At 33.7% G+C, this 19,872-nt stretch overlaps 2 protein-coding genes across 3 annotated transcripts; one reads left to right on the top strand and one right to left on the bottom strand.

Moving 5' to 3' along the window:
• The first annotated feature begins 7,475 nt into the window (after positions 1-7,475).
• Positions 7,476-10,618, top strand: LOC108215726 (subtilisin-like protease SBT3.17). The gene is made up of 3 exons (XM_017388280.2): positions 7,476-7,760; positions 9,038-9,135; positions 10,379-10,618. The coding sequence occupies exons 1-3, from the start codon at positions 7,558-7,560 to the stop codon at positions 10,456-10,458; spliced, it is 381 nt and encodes a 126-aa protein (XP_017243769.1). The 5' UTR covers positions 7,476-7,557; the 3' UTR covers positions 10,459-10,618.
• Positions 10,619-11,111: 493 nt separating this feature from the next.
• On the bottom strand, positions 11,112-19,207 carry LOC108219232 (protein FAR1-RELATED SEQUENCE 3). Of its 2 annotated transcripts, none has more exons than XM_017392558.2 (7): positions 19,049-19,207; positions 18,851-18,966; positions 16,048-18,236; positions 15,886-15,975; positions 12,520-12,669; positions 12,123-12,245; positions 11,112-11,545 (listed from the first exon to the last, which is right to left on the bottom strand). In XM_017392558.2, exons 3-7 carry the CDS (start codon positions 18,211-18,213, stop codon positions 11,501-11,503), a joined length of 2,574 nt encoding a protein of 857 aa, XP_017248047.1. In that variant the 5' UTR covers positions 18,214-18,236; positions 18,851-18,966; positions 19,049-19,207; the 3' UTR covers positions 11,112-11,500. The 2 variants fall into 2 exon arrangements, with proteins under 2 accessions (XP_017248047.1, XP_017248048.1); XM_017392559.2 differs by having other exon boundaries at positions 11,362-11,545; positions 16,048-18,227; positions 19,049-19,186.
• Between the last annotated feature and the right edge of the window lie 665 nt (positions 19,208-19,872).

The following is a 19,872-nucleotide window of genomic DNA, read 5'->3' as shown; positions in this document are numbered from 1 at the left end:
TTTCTCACGAAAATTTAGCTTTTACAATTTATTGTTTATTTATAATATTTTTTGTTATTAATATGTGATAATTTATTATTCAATTAATTTTAAATCATATTTCGTATATTATCATATGTATGAAAAAAGATATTTGTCGTGTAACAAATTAGAGTTAAAAATGTGACATAATGATTCGTGTCTGTATTGAAGTAGAACATGTTTCTAAAAAGAGTTATACGAAGGTTCTTGTCAAAAAAAAAAGATATTCAGAATTATATATTTATAATTTTATTTTTAACATCATTTTTTTATGAAATGTTATATGATAATATATTATCACGAGTGTTAACTATGTAAGAGTAATAGACATCTACTATGTAAGAGTAATAGACATCTACGTGTTGTAGATTTGTAGCTACAAAGGAAGAGTACCAAACCAAAAATTATAACTTAAATTTTGGACAACAAATTATAATTATGTTGACTTATTATAGTATAATATAGATAATGTAGATGATTAACCAATCAAAATAGTGGAATTATTACATTATTTTTTCTACCAATTATATTATTACATTATTTTTTCAGACTCTTACTAATCTGCTAACAGTGCCCCTTAAACTTGCGTCAAGCCAGTTTCGATTTTTCTACCAATTATGATGATGTGTTTGATCCCAAAGCGGTGAGTTGGTATCCGATTACGCCGCGTGAAGATCAATTCTTCATCAAGTTACCGTGTTATGACTTCGTGTGGAGTGGGAATGACAATGATCGTATACGATCGATTGTTAGTCGGATCATGCTTAACAATCCCGGTCGCGCCATTCCTTCGAATAAGATTGTCGAGTTTCAAGAAGCTTTTAGTCTTTCGACAAGGTGCGATCTTTCCAATACATAAAACTTCATGATTATGGTTATGTGATTATTTATGGATTCATAGTATATATTATTATAGTGTGGCTCATAATTTTCATGATTAAGTATAATGGTGTGATGTGCTTGAATCTATTAGTGTATGTGTTGTTTTGTATCCTATTTTGTCCCTTCTTGATCTATTTTGCCTGATTCGGAGGAGATTGGGTATATGTAATCATTTTTATATCACATGATTAGTTACATTTTTGAGTTTTGGATTCGCATTTTCGATTTTTAGTTTTCGCTAGTGTCCATGATGAATGTTTGCGTTTTTCCGGTTCTTGCAAGGTGACGGTGGAGGTAGTGTAATGGCGCTTAATTAGCGCGTGTTTTGATATTAGATTATTCTGATTGACTTATTTGTTGCATGATTTTAGTTTAGATTTGAAAATTTGGAATTTATTTGATTTTAATAGTAGTAAATGTACGTCTTAATTTTAGTTTTTGTGAATGGCAAGTTGACTCTTTTAATTTATTTGGTTTTAAAATTTGAATTTTCTCTTCATACTTTAATTTGAACTTTTATGTAGTAATTAGAAGATTAATTAAAAGATTCAAATTTTGAATCTTATAAATGAATGCATTTAAATCTATTTGTACCATTTATGGGTTATTTGAATTTTGAATCTTGTAAATGAATGCATTTAAATCTATATACCATTTTGGTGGCCGAGGGTGACGACGGCGACGGTAGTTCCGGGATCAGCATGCGATCCGGTTTCAAAAAGGAAGGCGTTTCACTGTGCCTTAATGAAGGCGTTAATTGTGCCTCTTAATTGAGGGCGTAATTTGTGCTCCATAATTGATGGAGTTAAATGTGCCTTATTTGAGGTGTTAATTGGCCTTAATTGAGGACGTTAATTGTGTCTTAATTAAGGGCGTTAATATTTTATTAATTGTACCTTAATTAAGAGATTAATTGTCTCAATTATGAGTTATCATAATTGTGTGAATTTTTTGATCAGCTCATGCAATATACACGTGATTTTAATATTAATTAATTATTGGATATATTATCTTTTATTTTTATAATATATATAATGTGTTATATATGTCGACTTATATTATTCTTGTTTTCTTTATTTTATTCTCAGGATTCTTGGAAGAAGACGGGTTTTTCTTTTCGGACATTAAAGTTTTATTGTCTAAATTTCCCCGGTCATCTTGCATGTCCGACGGTTAGATAATAAGCTTTCTTGAATGAAAGAATTATCACGGTGAACTGCTGATTCATATTGTTGAGATTCATTCTCATTTTCAAAAAAAAAAAAAAAAAATAGTGGAATTATTTTGGGATCAAACAAAGGTCGCCCCCATATTTTAGACCAATAATGTTCATTCTTCAACATGGATTTTAATATATTTTATATAGTTTATGAAATTTTGATTTTATCCGGATTCTTTATAAAATATCGCAGGGTCGATAAGAGTCTTTAGGATTTAAGCACAATATTTCAAAATCTCATGAATTTTGGTGGAATATCAAATATCTTAAAACACACTATACAATCTCACAAAATTCATAATTTTATGAAGTCCAAAAAAAATCATCAGCATTTGAATACAATCAGATTTTAATAGATTTAAAAAAATTCTCAATTGAATACCATCGAAATTCGAAGTATAATTTAAAATCCTGATTGAATATCACCAGATTTTGTAAATAACTTAAAATCCTAAGTGAATACCCAAGATTATGATATTTTTTGAAAAACAAATTTGAATCCCCTCAGATCAGATTTAATGAATGAAAAATATCTTTTATAATCTCAATTAAATATACCCCTAATAAATGTGGTAGATGAAAACAATCTTTAAAAATCTTTTGAAATCTCAATTAATTGTACCCCTAATAATTGTGGTGCATAAGAATATCCCTTTAAATACCCCATATGAATTGACACCAACCCGTGAACATGTGAATTTCCTGAATCCCCAGGAATGCTCAACCCTATCCACATATGTATTTATCGATTTCCCATATCCATTTTGTTGTCGCCTCGCCAAATTTTTGTTAGTGCATTTTGTCGAACACTTGGTGGAGATGAATGGTTCTCCACATGTTTCATGTATGGTTGTTTCACTTTAACAAACTTCCTAAATAATGAAGAAAATTTCGACAAAAAAATTAAAAACAATGAAGAAAATGCTTCATAAATATCAAACACAGGATGGGGTAACTATCACTCTTGAAGATATTCTTCATTTAGGGTATTTGTCTGAGTTCTGGTGTTGTGATACAAATACATTTCTTTCTCCATGGGGTAGGGTAACAATCACTCTTGAAGATATTCTTCATTTAGGGTATTTGTCTGTTTTAGGTTGCTCTATTTCAACTCCCTGTGATAATGAATGTGTTAATGTTTATAAGTGTTTGAGAAGTGAAATTAAGCAAGTTAAATTTGCTAGTGGCGGATCTGTGATTACTTCTATGTGTATGAAGTATTTTATGAATAGTTGTAAGGATGTAGAGCACGAAGCATATCTTGTATTTTGGCTATCTTAGTTAGGATACTTGAATGTTGATGTTCATTTGTCTAGATGTAATAAAGTTGCCCCTGCGGCCGTTGTTCTTGCATTTATATATAGAGATACTAATTTATAACTCGTGTCATGCACGGGTGATTTATAATATTTGTAATTTTATCGTTTATTTCTTAAATTCAATTGAAATACAAATCGATTATACTAACTGAATTTTTAAAAAGGATATTTAATTATATAAAAGATAATATGTTTAATTAAAATAGAATAATTAATTATATAAGAAGAACCATAATTCGGCACAAGTACCGACCGACCAAACTTTTAATATTTCGGCATTAATAATATAGTATAGATTTCACAATCTCATAATAAAATGTCGAATATAACACAATCCAGAAATACGGCTTAAAATTGACACCCAATAACGCTGATTTGTTTTTCGTTTTATTCAAATTCAACACTGATTTGTCTGTATAACAAAAAAAAACATTGATTTTGTCTGGTGTCTGGTGAGCTATTTGGGCAAACTTATTTTTCAGAAATAAGAGTTTATTTTTTAAGAAAAATACATAAAATTTTATTTTTATATGAAATGAGTTCTTATTCTTTGTCAAACAACGAACAGGAAACACCTCTTTAATATTTATATCCAAAACAAATATTAAAAAATTAATTTTTTTAGAAAAAGTAAGGACTTATTTTCTTCTTATGTTGGTTGCCAAACAAGGATATTATTCACTCGCTCTATAAAATCGTTTGCTACCCTCTTTTCTATCAGAGTCACAATGACACACATCACTAAACACGTTACACATGTGCACACATCACTAAACACGTTACACATGTGCAGGTTCAATGAATATCATCACCGACCAACTCACTTGTAGCTTAGTTATCACGTTCCTCTTTAAATTGTTAACAACAAGACGTTACTTAATCTTACGTTTCTAAATAAAATTGTTAACGCTAGTGAATTTGATGTTTTCTTATGATAAATGACAACATTTTTTCGAGATGTGAGAATTAGTGGGTGTTTGGCAGATTAACTTATGGGCTTAAAAGCCATAGAAGCCCACTTGACTTAAAAGCTGTCTTTTTGGCAACTTTGTAGATACTTTTAATTGAAGCTGAAGGAGCAAAAAACAAAAGCTATAAAACCTAGCTTTTTTTTGGCACCAACTTATTGTAACAGAAAACGAGCCTTGCTTTCTTTCATTACGCGCCGCTTTTCCCCACCCTTCACAGAAAACTTATTGCTTATATCTTTAAACTACATATATTAAATCATGCTATTTATGGCTTTAACTTTACAGTTACTATATATTACCTTGTAGTACCATGGGTCACGCTCAAGAGAGAACCAGTTCTTAAAATAGAACCATAGAACCACTAAGGTTCTGCTGCGGAACCCTAAATTTTAAATAAATTTTTAGGATCTAAATCTAAATACATGACTTTTTTCATGTTTTTTCATCGTTGTTTGTATTCAAAAATAATTTTAAAATATAATATATAGATATTGACATTTTTCGCATGTGAAGTTCTGCTGCTGCACCCTAACTAATATTACAAATAAGGTAAAAGTTCTATGAGTTCTCTCTATAATGGTTCTAATCTGAACATGACCCGTAGTACCATAATATAATTATCTAAATTCATATATTATTCAATTCACTATCAAATTCCTGATACCTCAGAGGAATGAGACAATAAAGGTCTTGTATTGTTATAAATTATTTTTAAATAAAACAAATTATATTACAAAATTATGAAATTATACTACCTTATAAGTTATGTTATCCAAACACTCAAATAACTTATAAGTCCAAACTAACTTATCACTTCTGATCCACTTCTTCACTTTAAGCAATAAGTCACTTCTTCTAAACCCAGCCAAACGACCCTAATACTCTCCCGTCCCAACCATTTATCTACACTTTTTTTTTGAGATGTCTCATCCAGTTCTTTTTATTTCAAAACTTACCAAATATGTTAAGATTTTATAATATAAAAATCAAACACTCCACCTACTTTACTTCGCCATATTTATTATATAGATTACATATCATCTAGTCTCACAGCATTATCTTCACTTTTTCTTACTTTTCCACTCATACCTTATATATTTCTTAACTCTGTGCCCAACCAAAATGTGAAAATTTGGGTGGGACACAGGGAGTACATTATTTCTCCAAATTATGATATACAAGGTCAACAACTAAAATAAAAAGGATAAACATCAAATCCAACATCTGATTTAGTCCAAATATATCATATTAGTAACTCATTCCAAAATGGACCCAATTTGGTTATCAATTTGAAAATTTGTATCAAATTAATTATTGAAAAGTTATTTTTTTTTAATTTAGTCATTGACAGATAATTTACTTATTACAAAATTTCAAAATAGTGACCAAATGGAGTTGATTTTGAAAAAGTGACTAATTTGATATACTTGCACCAAACGAATGATGACTTTGATATTCATACCTAAAATATAAGCTAATAAGAGAAATTAGATTAATTTTAAATTATACGCATTTTCGGTTTCATGTAAGGTATGTATGTGTGAAGGTTCAATTTAGTAGTTTTTGATAAAATGTTGGGGGCTTAACGAGTGTGGTTGGTGAAAATTGAAATCGCAAACTTATATATTATATAGTGTTCATGCTGGTAGAATGATATGGAAGATAATAGAATGAGTATAATAGAGAAAAATAATGTAAGAGAAAATAGTTACTAAATATGAGTGAGTTTAAAATTTAGTATATGATGAAGATTGTAGGAAAATCTTGAAGTGGAATGAGTATTCATTCCAAAACATGTAGGTTATATTTCTTGTTCAAGTAATTTGGAATCGAATGATCGAATGAATAAAAATTATAGGCTTTTCTTTAATCAACCTCAATTCAAATATAAATTTCATTTAATTTTTTCATATTCCAAATTTCAGTGATTGGGTCAGTAATTCGTTGTATGAAATGAGAACTTCAGCCCCACTTGATGCGCGAATTATTCTTCACACATACGCTAAGGTATCCATTTATATATAAATAACTCTCATTTCCGATTTTCATTCTCATCCATCAACCAAACACTCCTTTTGTTGTCAAAATCTCCGGAGATAATATGAATGTCCTTTTGTTATAATTTGAGTAAAATAAATAAAAAGATTCCTCTTCTTAAATTATATTCTTGTTTGATTATTCACATCTTGATAAAAAAACGACCCCTAAATTTCTAACATATCCGAGAAAAATGCAAGATAATTCACGAATTGCTGCATGCTCCAAGAACCAAGAACCAAGCCACTCCCTTTCCTTCTCAAAATATCAGTGAGGAACATGTGAAAGAAATTACTGTAAATATTTTTCTTTCGTGTCATTTTTTATCACAAAAAACTTTGAACACAGAATGTAGTTATGTACTACCTCCGTCCCATCTATTTCTTTACACTTCCTCTTTTGGGTGTCCCACCCAATTCTTTACATTTCAAAACTTACCAAAAATAGTCAATGGGACCCACCACTTTTTCACTTTTCTTTCCTTTTCACACTACTTTAACTCCACTATCTTCTTTTTATACATTAAAAATCAATGGGTCCCACCACTTTACCCACTTTTCTCCCTTTTTTCCACTACTTTATACATATTTCTTAACCTCCGTGCCCAACCCATTCGATAAGAAATGGGTGGGACGGAGGGAGTAACTAGTGGTTGTTTAAGTTTTTTTTTTTAAAATGTGTTTAAGATTGTTATTTAAAATTATGAATAAATATTTATAAAAATGACAATTTAAGCGCAAAAAAAAGAGAGACACCCCAAATCAGGGGGCGTTTGTTTCCGAATTAAAAGCCGGGACTCTGAATTTATAAGTTAGAAGCACTTGTTCGTACTGTTTATTTAAAAAGTAAAGAAGCACTTATAAAAAATTCGGAATGCTAACTTTTGTTTCAGAGCTTCTGCTTCTTTCCCAAACACTTTAATCACTCATTTATTTTAAGCACTTGTTTTAAGCTCTTGCAAATGACCCCAAAGTATACGACAGTACGCGGTATACAGAAGCTTCTAATTACGGGATGAGTCTGAAACAGTGTCCATATAGATGCCAATCTTCGTCGTTAAGCATAATTAGCCGTTTATATAATCCACACATAGATACTTACAAATCAAATGAACAATCATCATCGTCATATCTTCTCATCTGCCTTGTTATTCACTTTTCTTTTCTTGGCAACTAATCGTGTATCTCTAATGGCTGAATCAACACCCTCATCAACTACTGATGCCGCGGTTCATATTATTTACACTGAGAAACCCACGGATCAAGAACCTGAAGCCTATCATCTTAAAACCCTTGCTTCTGTTCTTGGCAGGTAATCTCTCTCTCTCTCTCCCCCCCTCCCCCCTCCCCCTCTCCCCCCCCTCTCTCTATCTCTCTCTCTCCCTTTTCTCTCTGGTACATCGGAATTGGGGTTTCTAATTTATGAAGTTTTTGGTTTGTACATGTGTGTGTGATTTGGGACTGTTATGAGGTTTTACTTACATAAATAAATGGTTGTTTGTGTACTAATTTGAGCATGCCGCAGATGAATTATAGATTCCACAGGATTTTCTGTATTTATCCGCGCTATTTGAGCCTAGACTACAAACGCTATGTGCTGGAGCTGCAAACCATTTTTTTAATTTATTGCAGGAGTCGTTATGCTCAGGGCCTTTACTTTGCTACTACCCCATGATGTCTCGTCTCATAGCCACAAGACCCCCATTCAAAAAAAAGAAGAAAAGAAATCATCATTTTTGCAACATGTTGCGCAAATGAGCTTTATTTCTCATGGTTACGATATCTACATTTTTCACTTAAACACCAGACACAGCTATCAGTACAAGTGAATGATAGGCCCATGAAACATACCAAGTTTGAGTAGAGGACAACAAAATATTTACTAAATGTAAGCATTAAGATAATATAGTCAAGGATAAATATCAACACCGGGTAGAGGATAGAGGGGTGAATCCAAGAGAAGGATAGGAGACATGCGATAAATTGAGAGATTAGGGTGCGGGGAAATAAAAAAGAGATAGGAGGAAGTAAGAAGAGATTAGGGAGAGAAGTGGTTAATTTAAAGTTAATTTTTGAGTCACCGCCATAGGCATATTCATTTTTAGAGTGAAGTTTGGAAACAGTGAAACACTAAACCTGACTAATTACATAACAGACATGAGAAAAGAATATCCTTTTGAATTCTGAAATATTTTATGGCAATCTACTCGTATCTTACTATTCATTCAATTATTTGCCGAAACTATGAACCTTTAACGACAAAAACTCAACACATAGATAGGTCATAGGAAGGACCTTTCATTAATTTTGCAAGACAGCTGTGCTTAGAAGAAATTGTTTTGCCTCTCTCCAAATGGCTAATGTTGTTTAACCAATTTGAAATAGGAATAATTAGTTTTTCTTTCCATAAATCCATACTTTGTGTCTGTAAAAGCTTTTGTCTGTGCAAAAGTTTAATTGCGAAACAGATGACACCTCTGCATTAATTTATGATGCTTGGGAAAAGTTACCTATATTGTCAGTTATTAATATTTGAGACACATTTTTGCTGACAAATGTTATTTTTACCGTGCTTTCTTAATTTTGTAGTGAGGATGCTGCAAAAGAGGCTTTACTTTATAGCTATAAAAATGCCGCCAGTGGATTCTCTGCCAAGTTGACTCCTGAGCAGGTCTCTCAGATTTCTGGTAAGTTTTTTTTGCCTTCCCCTCTTGCCTGATTTTGCTGACTTTTCATGTATGTTTGTATGTTTGTTTGAATTGGTCTTATCTTGTACTGGGTGGATGTTTACTTTAGGTTTTATATATTTTGTAATCTTGATAACCTTTCTCTAAAACCTAATATTTATTTATTGAATTTTAGGAACAGCATTAGATAGTTCTTATCCTTCAGAGAGCACCTAACTGTAAAGATAGGGTTGCCCCTTTCTACATTGCAAATGGGGTGGTAGATGTACTGACCTTTTATAATGTGGGAATTTACACATTTCACTAAAATGGTGTATTATATTGGGCCATTTTTACATCCGGATTACCAAAAAAAGTGTAGAAGATTTCATAGAATGTGTAGTTGGATAATCCATATGTTCACTTGATATCAATATTGTCATTGTTTACTTAATTTAGAAACTAGAAGGAAGAGATACTTACTCAGAAGGATCTCAGTCTGATCTTCAATCTCACCAAAAAAGGATCACAGTCTTGGTCCTCAAGTCGATATAAAAATCACTTGAGAAGGATCTTACTTGTACTCTGCAATCCACAGCATCACCTTCTTATTAAAACCACATACAAATATATTCAATTTAATATCACTTTTAGCAGTACTTGTATTGCAAGTTCCATCAAGTCTGAGCTTATGGTTCCTGACTTGCTTGCTGCCTGACTCAAGCAGCGAAACAGAAACTTATAGTTATAGGCATAAAATAGAACTCATCTGTGTTCGATAGATAGCTAAACATCTGTCCATCAAATGCATTGACTATTTAGATTTTACTCAGTTAAATGAACCCTTGAAACACATAAAAAAAACTACATTCCAAGAAACCTTTAAACTTATTAAATTTGCTTAAAAGGTAACCAGATCAAGCTTTAAATGTTCAATGATTTGTTTGAGCATTCACACTGCACATATCAAAAGATTTACTTCATGTATACTAAATGGACTTGAGTGCTGAATATCTTGACTTGCTGCAATGTGAATATTTTTTTATTTGGCCAAGTTGATATGGTTGGACACCCTGAATGGGGTCAAGCCTGACTTGAGGCTCAGCTCTTTCAAAAAGTTATCTTTCTTACTGTAGTATAGATTTTTGTTCTATTCTTTATTTGTGTAGATGCATCTGCATTTTTGGAAGAACTATAGAAATATTGGTCATCCAGATATAATCCGATACGCGATTCTTATTAGATTTTTTAATTTTTTTGGCAGCTCAACCTGGTGTCCTGCAGGTGGTTCCTAGCAGAACTGTCCAGCTGCATTCAGGACACGGGAACAAGCATCACATGTGAAAACTATCAGTGTTCTACAGAACATGTGAAAACTATCAGTGTTTTACAGAACTTATCTTCTCCGAGTGTACTCGAGTTGCATAATACTTATAACTGTTGTTTTAAGAAGCTTTGTGTTTATACTCCTTGAATAAATAAAAATCGAAATAAATATTCTTAATGTCTCTTGTATCATATATGTTTGGTTCAGAGTAAATTGCTTGTAGACTTATCATTTTCATCAGCTCGCAATCTCCCAGTCGTGTCATCAGTAGAGTTTGTTAACTCTGTAGTCATAATATTGCGAGCAATCCCCCAGTCATGTCACCAGTAGAGTTTGTTAACTCTGTAGTCATAATATTGCAAGTATGAAGTTGTTGCATCTGTATGACACTGTACCGTGGAGCACTGCGTCTCTGTGAGCTTTATGATCTGCTTCTTTCTGTTCTTTCGCTAAAAAGAAACGGCTAAAATATATTAAATTTAAAATCTTATTGAGCAACTCAATGCGACTGGAACAAAAGTATTATGTTATCATTTATGTTTATTCACAATTAGCTTGAAACGAATGAGAAACAACAGGATGATCCATGTGTTGTTCCGACGATAAAATTTAACAAATGGAATTACTATTTATTCAAATTATAAATACTTCAATTCAATACTAAGGTCTAAACAAATTAAGTCTGTCGGGATAATTCACGACAAAAACCAGTTTCCTTCGATTCAGTAATAATGTTATACAGTCACAAAAATTTTCAACACAAAAGCTACACAAGATGCACAAAATTTTCCAACAAAATAGCTACACAAGATGCACAAAATTGTAGTGTTATACCGACTAACTAACAATCTCTATATATGAAACCAACTTGTAGAACTTAAGCTAAGGTTCTGAAACTTGCGAGCGCATATACAATGGTATAAAAGATCAGAAACCAGCAGTCTAATTAGCAACATAATTGTAGCCTACAAGTCCACCCGCAAGTAGTTGGTCCCATAAAGTAATCGCTCATACAGAGGGTAATAATCACAGGCCTGGATATATTAAGGATACACCAAACTACCTCCTTGGTCTTTTGGACAGCATCTCTTTATGGGTCTCTGTCTGCAAGTAATATATGTTATTAGTAAAGAAAATCACTGCTGGAACATATGATCAGATGGCACGAGATCAAGGGCGAAAAGAAAAGCACAAAACTTCTACAAAACATGTCGACCACTTCCTACCTATTGTGTTCCTATAGTTCACAACAAAATGAACTCCACAATTTTCATGAATTAGCCAAATTACAAGACAGATGGCGAAAGGCGCTTTTAATACTAAACCCTTGCAGCGTCCTGGATCCAGACTAAACCAACAAGCTGACTAATAATATTTAACTAAACAAAGGCCTTGAACCATCAAATCATGAAACAATATCAGCAACTGTGGTGCAATATATTCTTCAATGTAAATTTACATGCTATATTTAAATTTTACCATCTACAGATGGAACTCGACATTATTTTACAGCATTTTCTTCTAATCTAGATAAATACTTGCACAGCAGCACATAACAAGGTCGACATGCTTAACAGTTAACACCCATTAATGCTTACTTGCCAGTTTAAGGCTTCCATTGGCAAAAAACTTATATAGTAAAGATGACAAACTTCACAGATATGAGTAAAGGAGTATGTACATGTACAGCACTTGAAATCTGCTCACGAATATAAGCCATTGATCGCAGCATGGCACCCAATGTATCTCTGGACACCTTAAATTTCACTTCTGAATCTTCGGTACTTGTCACTGTATCATAGAGCTGAAAAGATGCATTGACAAGGTCTAAGAATGGAGATGTAATTAACAAAATAGTTTCAGTTCTGTATACACTTCAAAGAGACTGAAATGTTGGAAGCATTGTACTTGCTACAGACTCACAGTTGTTCTAGGTCATAATAACTCCAATCTATGTATATAATACTTGCCTACTTTCAGTTATAGACAATCCCATATGTCAATCAAAATTTTCTTTTTTCCATTACATATATTATGCACAGCCATACAGTTAAATATCCAAATTAAAGTTCACAAACCTTCAAGTTGACTGTAGCAACCTTATTCACAGTAGCAGACATCTTCTCACTAAGGCTGGCCATAGATCTCAACAAGGGTTCTAAAGTGATTGTTGAGAGAGAAAACTTAAACTCTGACTCCGCCAAAGGTGTCCTGCTGTAGTCTTGAAGCTGCAAACAAGATTGTAATCACATCATGTGAGGTATTGTGACTGAATCTACTAGAGAAAAAACAGGCCTATATATTTCAGGATCGCACATTAATCACTATCAAAGCTCATGCGTAAACAAGAGCTGCCAAGAACTGATGAAAAATAAGGTAAGCAAAATTGTTGATCAAATGCAGTAATTGCAGACCCCTTTTATATAAAGTCTGTCAGAACTCAATAAAAGCCAACAATCAAGTTAAGACTTTAAGCTGAGTAGGAAACAACTTATCTATGAATTTCTACACTAGAGCATCCAGACATATCTAATGAAGGATAAGCTGCTGTTAAGATGCTGTTCATCTCTTTAGCAAGTAGCATCTTTGATTAGATGAGGTAATTTCTGTTAATGCAAGCAACAATCTGATTATAGGATAATTTTGTTATATTTGGTTGTTTTAGGTAGTTGCCGTTTTAGTCAGAGTGTAAACATATCATAGGAGCTCGTGTCAGGCATTTCCTTAAACCATTTTTTTAAGGAGAATCAGAATTTTCACATAGAGAGACATAGGTTTGGGAATAGAGTTATAAGTTGATGGTGATTTAGTGGAGAAATCAAAAGTCTCTATTATAAATACTTCTCTGTAAATAAAATAATTGATGGCAATTAAAGGTATACATACACTTCATGCATAGTTAGTATGCTATCTTGCACCATCTCTTCTCCTAAACCTACTTATAACTGACTACATTTACTTAAAGCTTATGAGTTATATTGGTGATTTCTGGTTGGACAATCAAGCTTGGTATTGGGTAACCTTCTCAAACTGGCTCCTAGGAATCTTCCAAACACAATGCCTCCAGATAATCAATTTCCTCATGGGAGGATGCATTATCCCCTTGATCGCATATACATTTTGGATCCTATTTGCACCAATTCACCTGCCCCTCTTGATAGTAACCATATAATTTAATTAATAACCTTACAGCCACTTTTGAATAGCTGTAGTTTTTTCTGTTACAGGTCTAAGAACCTTGTTCCTTTTATAAGTTAAATGGGGTAGATTACCAACTCACAATGATGCAGGAGAGCCTATGAGAAAGCCAAAAGAAACTTGGGTTGAGCCGCACTACACAATATGAAAGCCCTGTACTTTAAAAAATGATTTTAGAAATCAAGTTATACTTGGGAAAGATCTTAACTTCATTCAGAGTCTGAATTTGATTAGGAAAGTTTGTTTAGGTTTATTGTACACAGCGGCTAGGTTTATGTAATTGATGCAGGCTACTGATACTGAAATAAATTGTTTAGTGCTAAAATATTCTCTGCATGAGAATTTTCAGTAAATTCTAATCCTATAATATTGATAACCAAATTAAAGGCTGCTGGAATTACCGCCGCCCACAAACCCTACCCAAACCACCACCTTCCAACAACCTGAAGATCTTATTAACCAAAACATCTTTTTCACCATAACCCTTGCCATTTATAACCCAAAGAACCCCCTACCACCAAATATCTACCTAAAAGAACTGCTACCACCTGAACAGTCCTTGAACCCTAAATCCGAACCTCAGTAACCCAACACCACATCCGTCATGCTGTCCCTGTCACACATGACAGGTTTATTCCGACAGTTTCTTAAATGCTCCCACAATTGGCAGGGGTTCTTATTCATTAGTTAAATATGAAGGAATTTGGCTTGCCATCGACAGTCATTAGAGCCCTTATTGCCCGTCTGGAGGAAATTTCACTAGAGAATCCTTGAAGAAATCTGCTAGACCTAATGTTGAGATGCCATCCTCTTTAAACCTATTTATAGTAGCCAGAAATCTGCATCCTCTTTTTAAAAATATTTAGGCCTATGCGCCTCTATTCTTAAAAGAGTGGGCCTCGCCCTCCAGAAGGCTTTTGCATATTTGGTACACCTTTTTAACAATTAACATCACTCTTAATATTTGAGAGGAGAGTGCTAAATATAGATCAAAAGAAATATTATGAATCAAAGGCAACCATTATTTGGCAGTTCAAGTGAAGGTGGACCTACAAAGAAACATGTGTCAGGTAACTACCCAGATATAGTCAGAAGTACGCACAACATGATTCAGGATTAGGAAACCAATACGGAGCATAGATTTGAGTGGATTAACACAGTAAATCCACTAGCCTAGAGGTGACTTATTCACACAAGAACCACTAGCCATAAGAATTCTTAACCATAAAAAAGATGAATTATTTTAAATCACAGCCCAAAAACAAAACAGTCTCAATAATAATAATCCAAAGGTATATTTTCGAGGAAACAAATCTTTATTATTATTTTACTACCATAACCTAGCTCTAATCATCTAATAAAGTTACAACTAACTATATTCCTAATTAATACCACAAAATAAATAAAAATTACTGTTTTGATTCCTTGCCCTACATTGTAACTATTACCAATATCTAGGATTCACACGCAAGGAGGCAGTGTTGTTACAAACCAGAGAAGGAAAGAATGAAGAAAAACGATAACTCATAGGATTTAAGGGCTGACAAAATGGTCATTGCTTCAAATTAATAACCAATTGCAATATGCAGCTGTGTTCTATTTAATGGTAATGGTAAGTTTGATGAATTATAATGGTAATGGTACCTGAATTCCTAATTGGATTTATTATCTTTAAATCGGGTAACCATATTATTCTTAAAAAGGGCAACCTTAACAAATTATTTTTGACATCTTTAATTTCAGAATATGCGTGGATTTTTATTCTACAGGGCTTGACAAGTATTTGCTCGGTTTCTAATTTCGAAATACTTAATTACTGCAACTACAGGATCCAAATTATCCTTAAAATTATAGAGATGGTTCTTTTTCCTTGGAATATCGAGCAAAATGATGTGCCTCGCATTATAGTTGATAGAACATTATCATGTAACCACTAACCACAATTTAATCTATACCTTTTGTTAAAGCTGTCAGCTTGTCTGTTAAAAAAAGGGCTGTCAGCTTGTCCAAAACCCTCATTTTAAATTAATATATCAAGTGGCACAGGAAGATGGAAGACATCTTGTATAAATATCATAGTCGTTATATAATACTTTGGAATTTTGCATAAATATGTTGCACTTTCTCTTAGGATGGTGGGTATACCAAACATGGGTAGTAAATATAGGAACACACATCAAATGTTTATATTAAAATAAACAAGGTTGAAAAATCTGCAATTTGAAACAAAAATCTATGAGAAGTACCTTTAAATTGATAACAGCCACTCTATTTGCAGGTGCCAAATTCTTTTTCTCCATCACCCAAGTCATTGACTTCAGACAAGGAAAAATGGCCTAGCAAATGGATATAAGACGGATTAATCAAATTGTATTTTGGAACAGATGTCCAACAACTAGGTATCCTACCTTGCTATCATGATGACCATCATCCTGATGAAGAGACAGCAGGGCCATTTGAGGAAAATTCAGATTAGCAGAAGGCTGGGTAGAAGCACCACTATCATTTAGGTTAAAGCGCTGAGTCATTTCATCTTGCCGTGGCCATAGTAAGGGGGTCATATCTGGACTGCAGTTTCTAGAGTCCTCGTAACCAATTACACTAACACGTGAGCTGGGTGGAGCAACTTTTAAGGCATTTTTTTTCACAGCCATTACCTTCCTGCCTCCTTCCCTGAGTGCAGCCCTAGCAGCACTGTAGGTCTCAGGAGCTACCGCCCCTTCTTCAGCATATTTTATGGCTTCACGACAAAGACTATTATAGCGTACTGCCAATGAGTCCTGTCCATGCAATTCACCACAATCATCTGTTTCGACCCAACGTTTTGCATTTCTAGTCCACCTACTCAATATGTAATGAGATGGAAGGGTAAATACATTTGTCACGGTAAAAACTGTCAAAATGTGCCTACAAAGGATGCCAGAATACTCAAACATCTGGCAGCTACAAGCTGCCGTCATTTCTTGGGAATTCAGTGAGACCAAATAGGCTTTCTGGTCATCTTCATATTTAGCAACTCTATACTTGCCAATGGAGTCATCACCATCAATTCTGTCTGCAGTATACACAAACGTCTCAACTAATTCTTCTTGAAATTTCTGAAATGCCTTCCTTGTATACAAATTAGCTGCCTGCTTCTCCATTGGTGACGGTGTCCTCAAAACCGGAGTTGTGCATATTGTATCAAAATCAGCTTCTATCTCATTGTTTATTGAATTCTCCAAAGCTCTTTCGTATTGCCTAAAGAACATTGGTACAGTAGTCTCTTGATTTACATAACCATCAAAAAAGGAACTTTCAAATCCCTGATTATCATCGATTGCAGCAAAAAAAGTATCCCTAAAATATACTGGAACCCACTGTTTGCGTGCATTATATAATAATTGCAGCCAAGCATTCAACCTAAGATCATATTTATCAAGAATACAGTCCCAAGCAAGCTCAAATTCCTCAGGCGTCACAGTCAAATTGATACAATTATACAGATCCACCTGAAAGTTAGGATATGCATGACAAAAGTGACCCAGTTTTGACTGGCCCTCTCTTAACACATGCCATTTGCTTATACAATGGCGGGTTTCAGGGAAAACCCGAGCTACTGCCGCATGTATGGCCTTATCCTGATCCGTGATTATGGACACAGGAGCATGATCACCCATTGCAGCAAGAAATGTCTTAAAGAGCCATATGAATGTAGCCTCGGATTCATCTAGAAGTAATGCACAACCAAACAAAATTGTTTGACCATGATGGTTCACACCTGTGAAAGGAGCAAAGGGGACGCTGTATTGGTTAACTCTGTATATTGTGTCCAGTGTAACAGCATCTCCAAAATGACTATAAGCACTTCTTGACCTAGAATCCGCCCAAAATACATTTGCCATACGATTCTCATCATCAAGTTGTATTGCATAGTAGAACCCAGGATTCTCGGCCTGCATTTTCTTAAAATAATCGAGCAGGTTTTGAGCATTCTTCCCCAGTGTCCTTCTCCGACCAGCAAGACTACCAGCATTACCCCCAGAGGCAGAGTTTATGAATGCACGATCAGATTCCATATTAATACTCTTAGCACCATTGTTTAGTTCTACAGGAACATATTTTACGTTCATTGATACACCGTTCGAAATACTCCCCCCTTGTTTATTTTCTGCCAAACGTTTTGCAGTACCTGCAAAATGCCGCCTAGGTCGGATGCACTGTACCTGGTTAGGGGTTATCAAGGAATGACTATGTTCCTTCACAAATTGTGTCACAACCCACTCGCTACGATTCTTCGACTCTATTCTAAGTAATGCATCACATTTCTCACCAGGTCTTCTTTCCAAAATATCTGGAGCACATCCAAACTCATACACCGTCACAATTCCCTCATATTTAGGTTGGCTATCACAGCTACTGAAACCCACATTCCTAGCATAATCATTATAAAAGTTCTTAGCAGCATCCACAGAAGAGAATTTCATACCCACATGCGGCTCGGCATCCCCATTAACATCCTCGTCAACAGATATTCCAGCATTATTCATTTTCCCATCATCTTTATATCCACTGTCTCTGCCACCCGTCGTCATCTTCCGCTTTTCCACTGCAATTGCTTCAACATAAATAACAAAAAAAATAAAATTACTTTAACTATTGTTTGTAAATTCGCCACGTCATTGTTCAAAAAATAACAAGTTTAGTTCTACATAATATATACATTATAGGGGCACAAAATTCACCTTCCAAAACAGACAACAGTAACAGAATATAATATAACCCAAGTATCTTTCCTATTTATTTATTGATACATATCTACACTAGTATAACAATGTCCGACACGGCTCACATTCCACCCCCCCTTGATTATCAACGTAATCACACACATAAAACCCAAAATTGACATGACATTAACCCAAAAATTACCCGAATCGACTATTTCATTAACTACTATGGATCTTTTTTAAGTACATTAAGTTTCATTCAGTGCCAACAACTTGCAACACAAAACTGACACATTTACAAACATGACACCCCTCTAATACACACACAAGGAAGAAACGGGAAATAAAACACAAACCAATAAACATCATATACAGAGAGAGAGAGAGAGAGTAGAGAGAGAGAGATAGGGAGGGAGGGGGAGGGAGGGAGAGAGAGAGAGAGGGGGAGAGAGAGAGAGAGAGGGAGAGAGAGAGAGAGAGAGAGAGAGAGAGAGAGAGGACATACCATGAAATGAATTGAATTTCAAATTCCCCTCAAAAGAATCATGCAAGCATAGGACTCATCACTGGAAATGGGTTCCACAAGAAGCTCAATTCCGAGTCTCTGAGCTAAACAAGAAGCTGAAATTGACTAGTTTAGCATTAAAAATTCAATCTTTTTCACACAAAAAAAAAAGAATGGAAATTAAAAAAGAGCAAGTACCTGGAGAGATGAAACAGAGAAGATGGAAAAGTGGTGTTAATACTAGAGTCATTCAAGGAAAGAAAGCAGCGCCGTTTGGATCGTTGGTCCTTACAAGTAGCACACACATACAAACATACATATACTATAAAATGGTGTGCGTATATACACAGCGTTGTTGTATACTTGTATATAGTGTGACGTTTCTTTACCTAATAATCTCTGGACCCGACCTCTGCATACACAAATCTGGTTCGTCCGATTTTTATGTTGTCTGCTCTAAAATGTCGAGTTTATATTATCTTTAATTGTCTTTTATCTTCATCGTATAAATCTATAAATGCCGAAAACATCTTGCTCGTTCTCTGGATTAGTTGGAAAAAAACATCAAATATTTTACTTACGATGTCAGATATTTTGTTTATTTAATAGTTCAGTTTCTTCCTGCCTTATTTGAATATTTGCGATTCGGGTATTTTCATAAAGAGATCAAACCTTATACACGTGACACGTGAGCGAATAAATTTAATTGTTTAATGTTAAATATTTAGCTATTATCTTTTAGTTTTATTTACAAATTAGAAAAGTAAAAGATAAGATTGTTGATGAATAGACTCAAATCAATCAATATTCATGGGTATTTTCCTGAGTTTTCTACCTTAGATTATATTGTTTTCTTATTAATACGTGATGGATAACGATGGTTTATATAAAATTTGGATAACGATAATTCATATAAAATTTGGAGATATGTGCAATCATTAATCAAACGTATATATTACTATAATTTTACGTAATTATAATTTATATGGTTTATTTAAGATTTTTAATTTATAATATGATAT

The sequence above is a fragment of the Daucus carota genome, chromosome 4 (genome assembly GCF_001625215.2).
Source record: "Daucus carota subsp. sativus chromosome 4, DH1 v3.0, whole genome shotgun sequence".
NCBI classification, from domain to species: domain Eukaryota; kingdom Viridiplantae; phylum Streptophyta; class Magnoliopsida; order Apiales; family Apiaceae; genus Daucus; species Daucus carota.
Note: the sequence above shows the minus strand (reverse complement) of the source record. Positions and strands in the feature narration are given on the sequence as shown.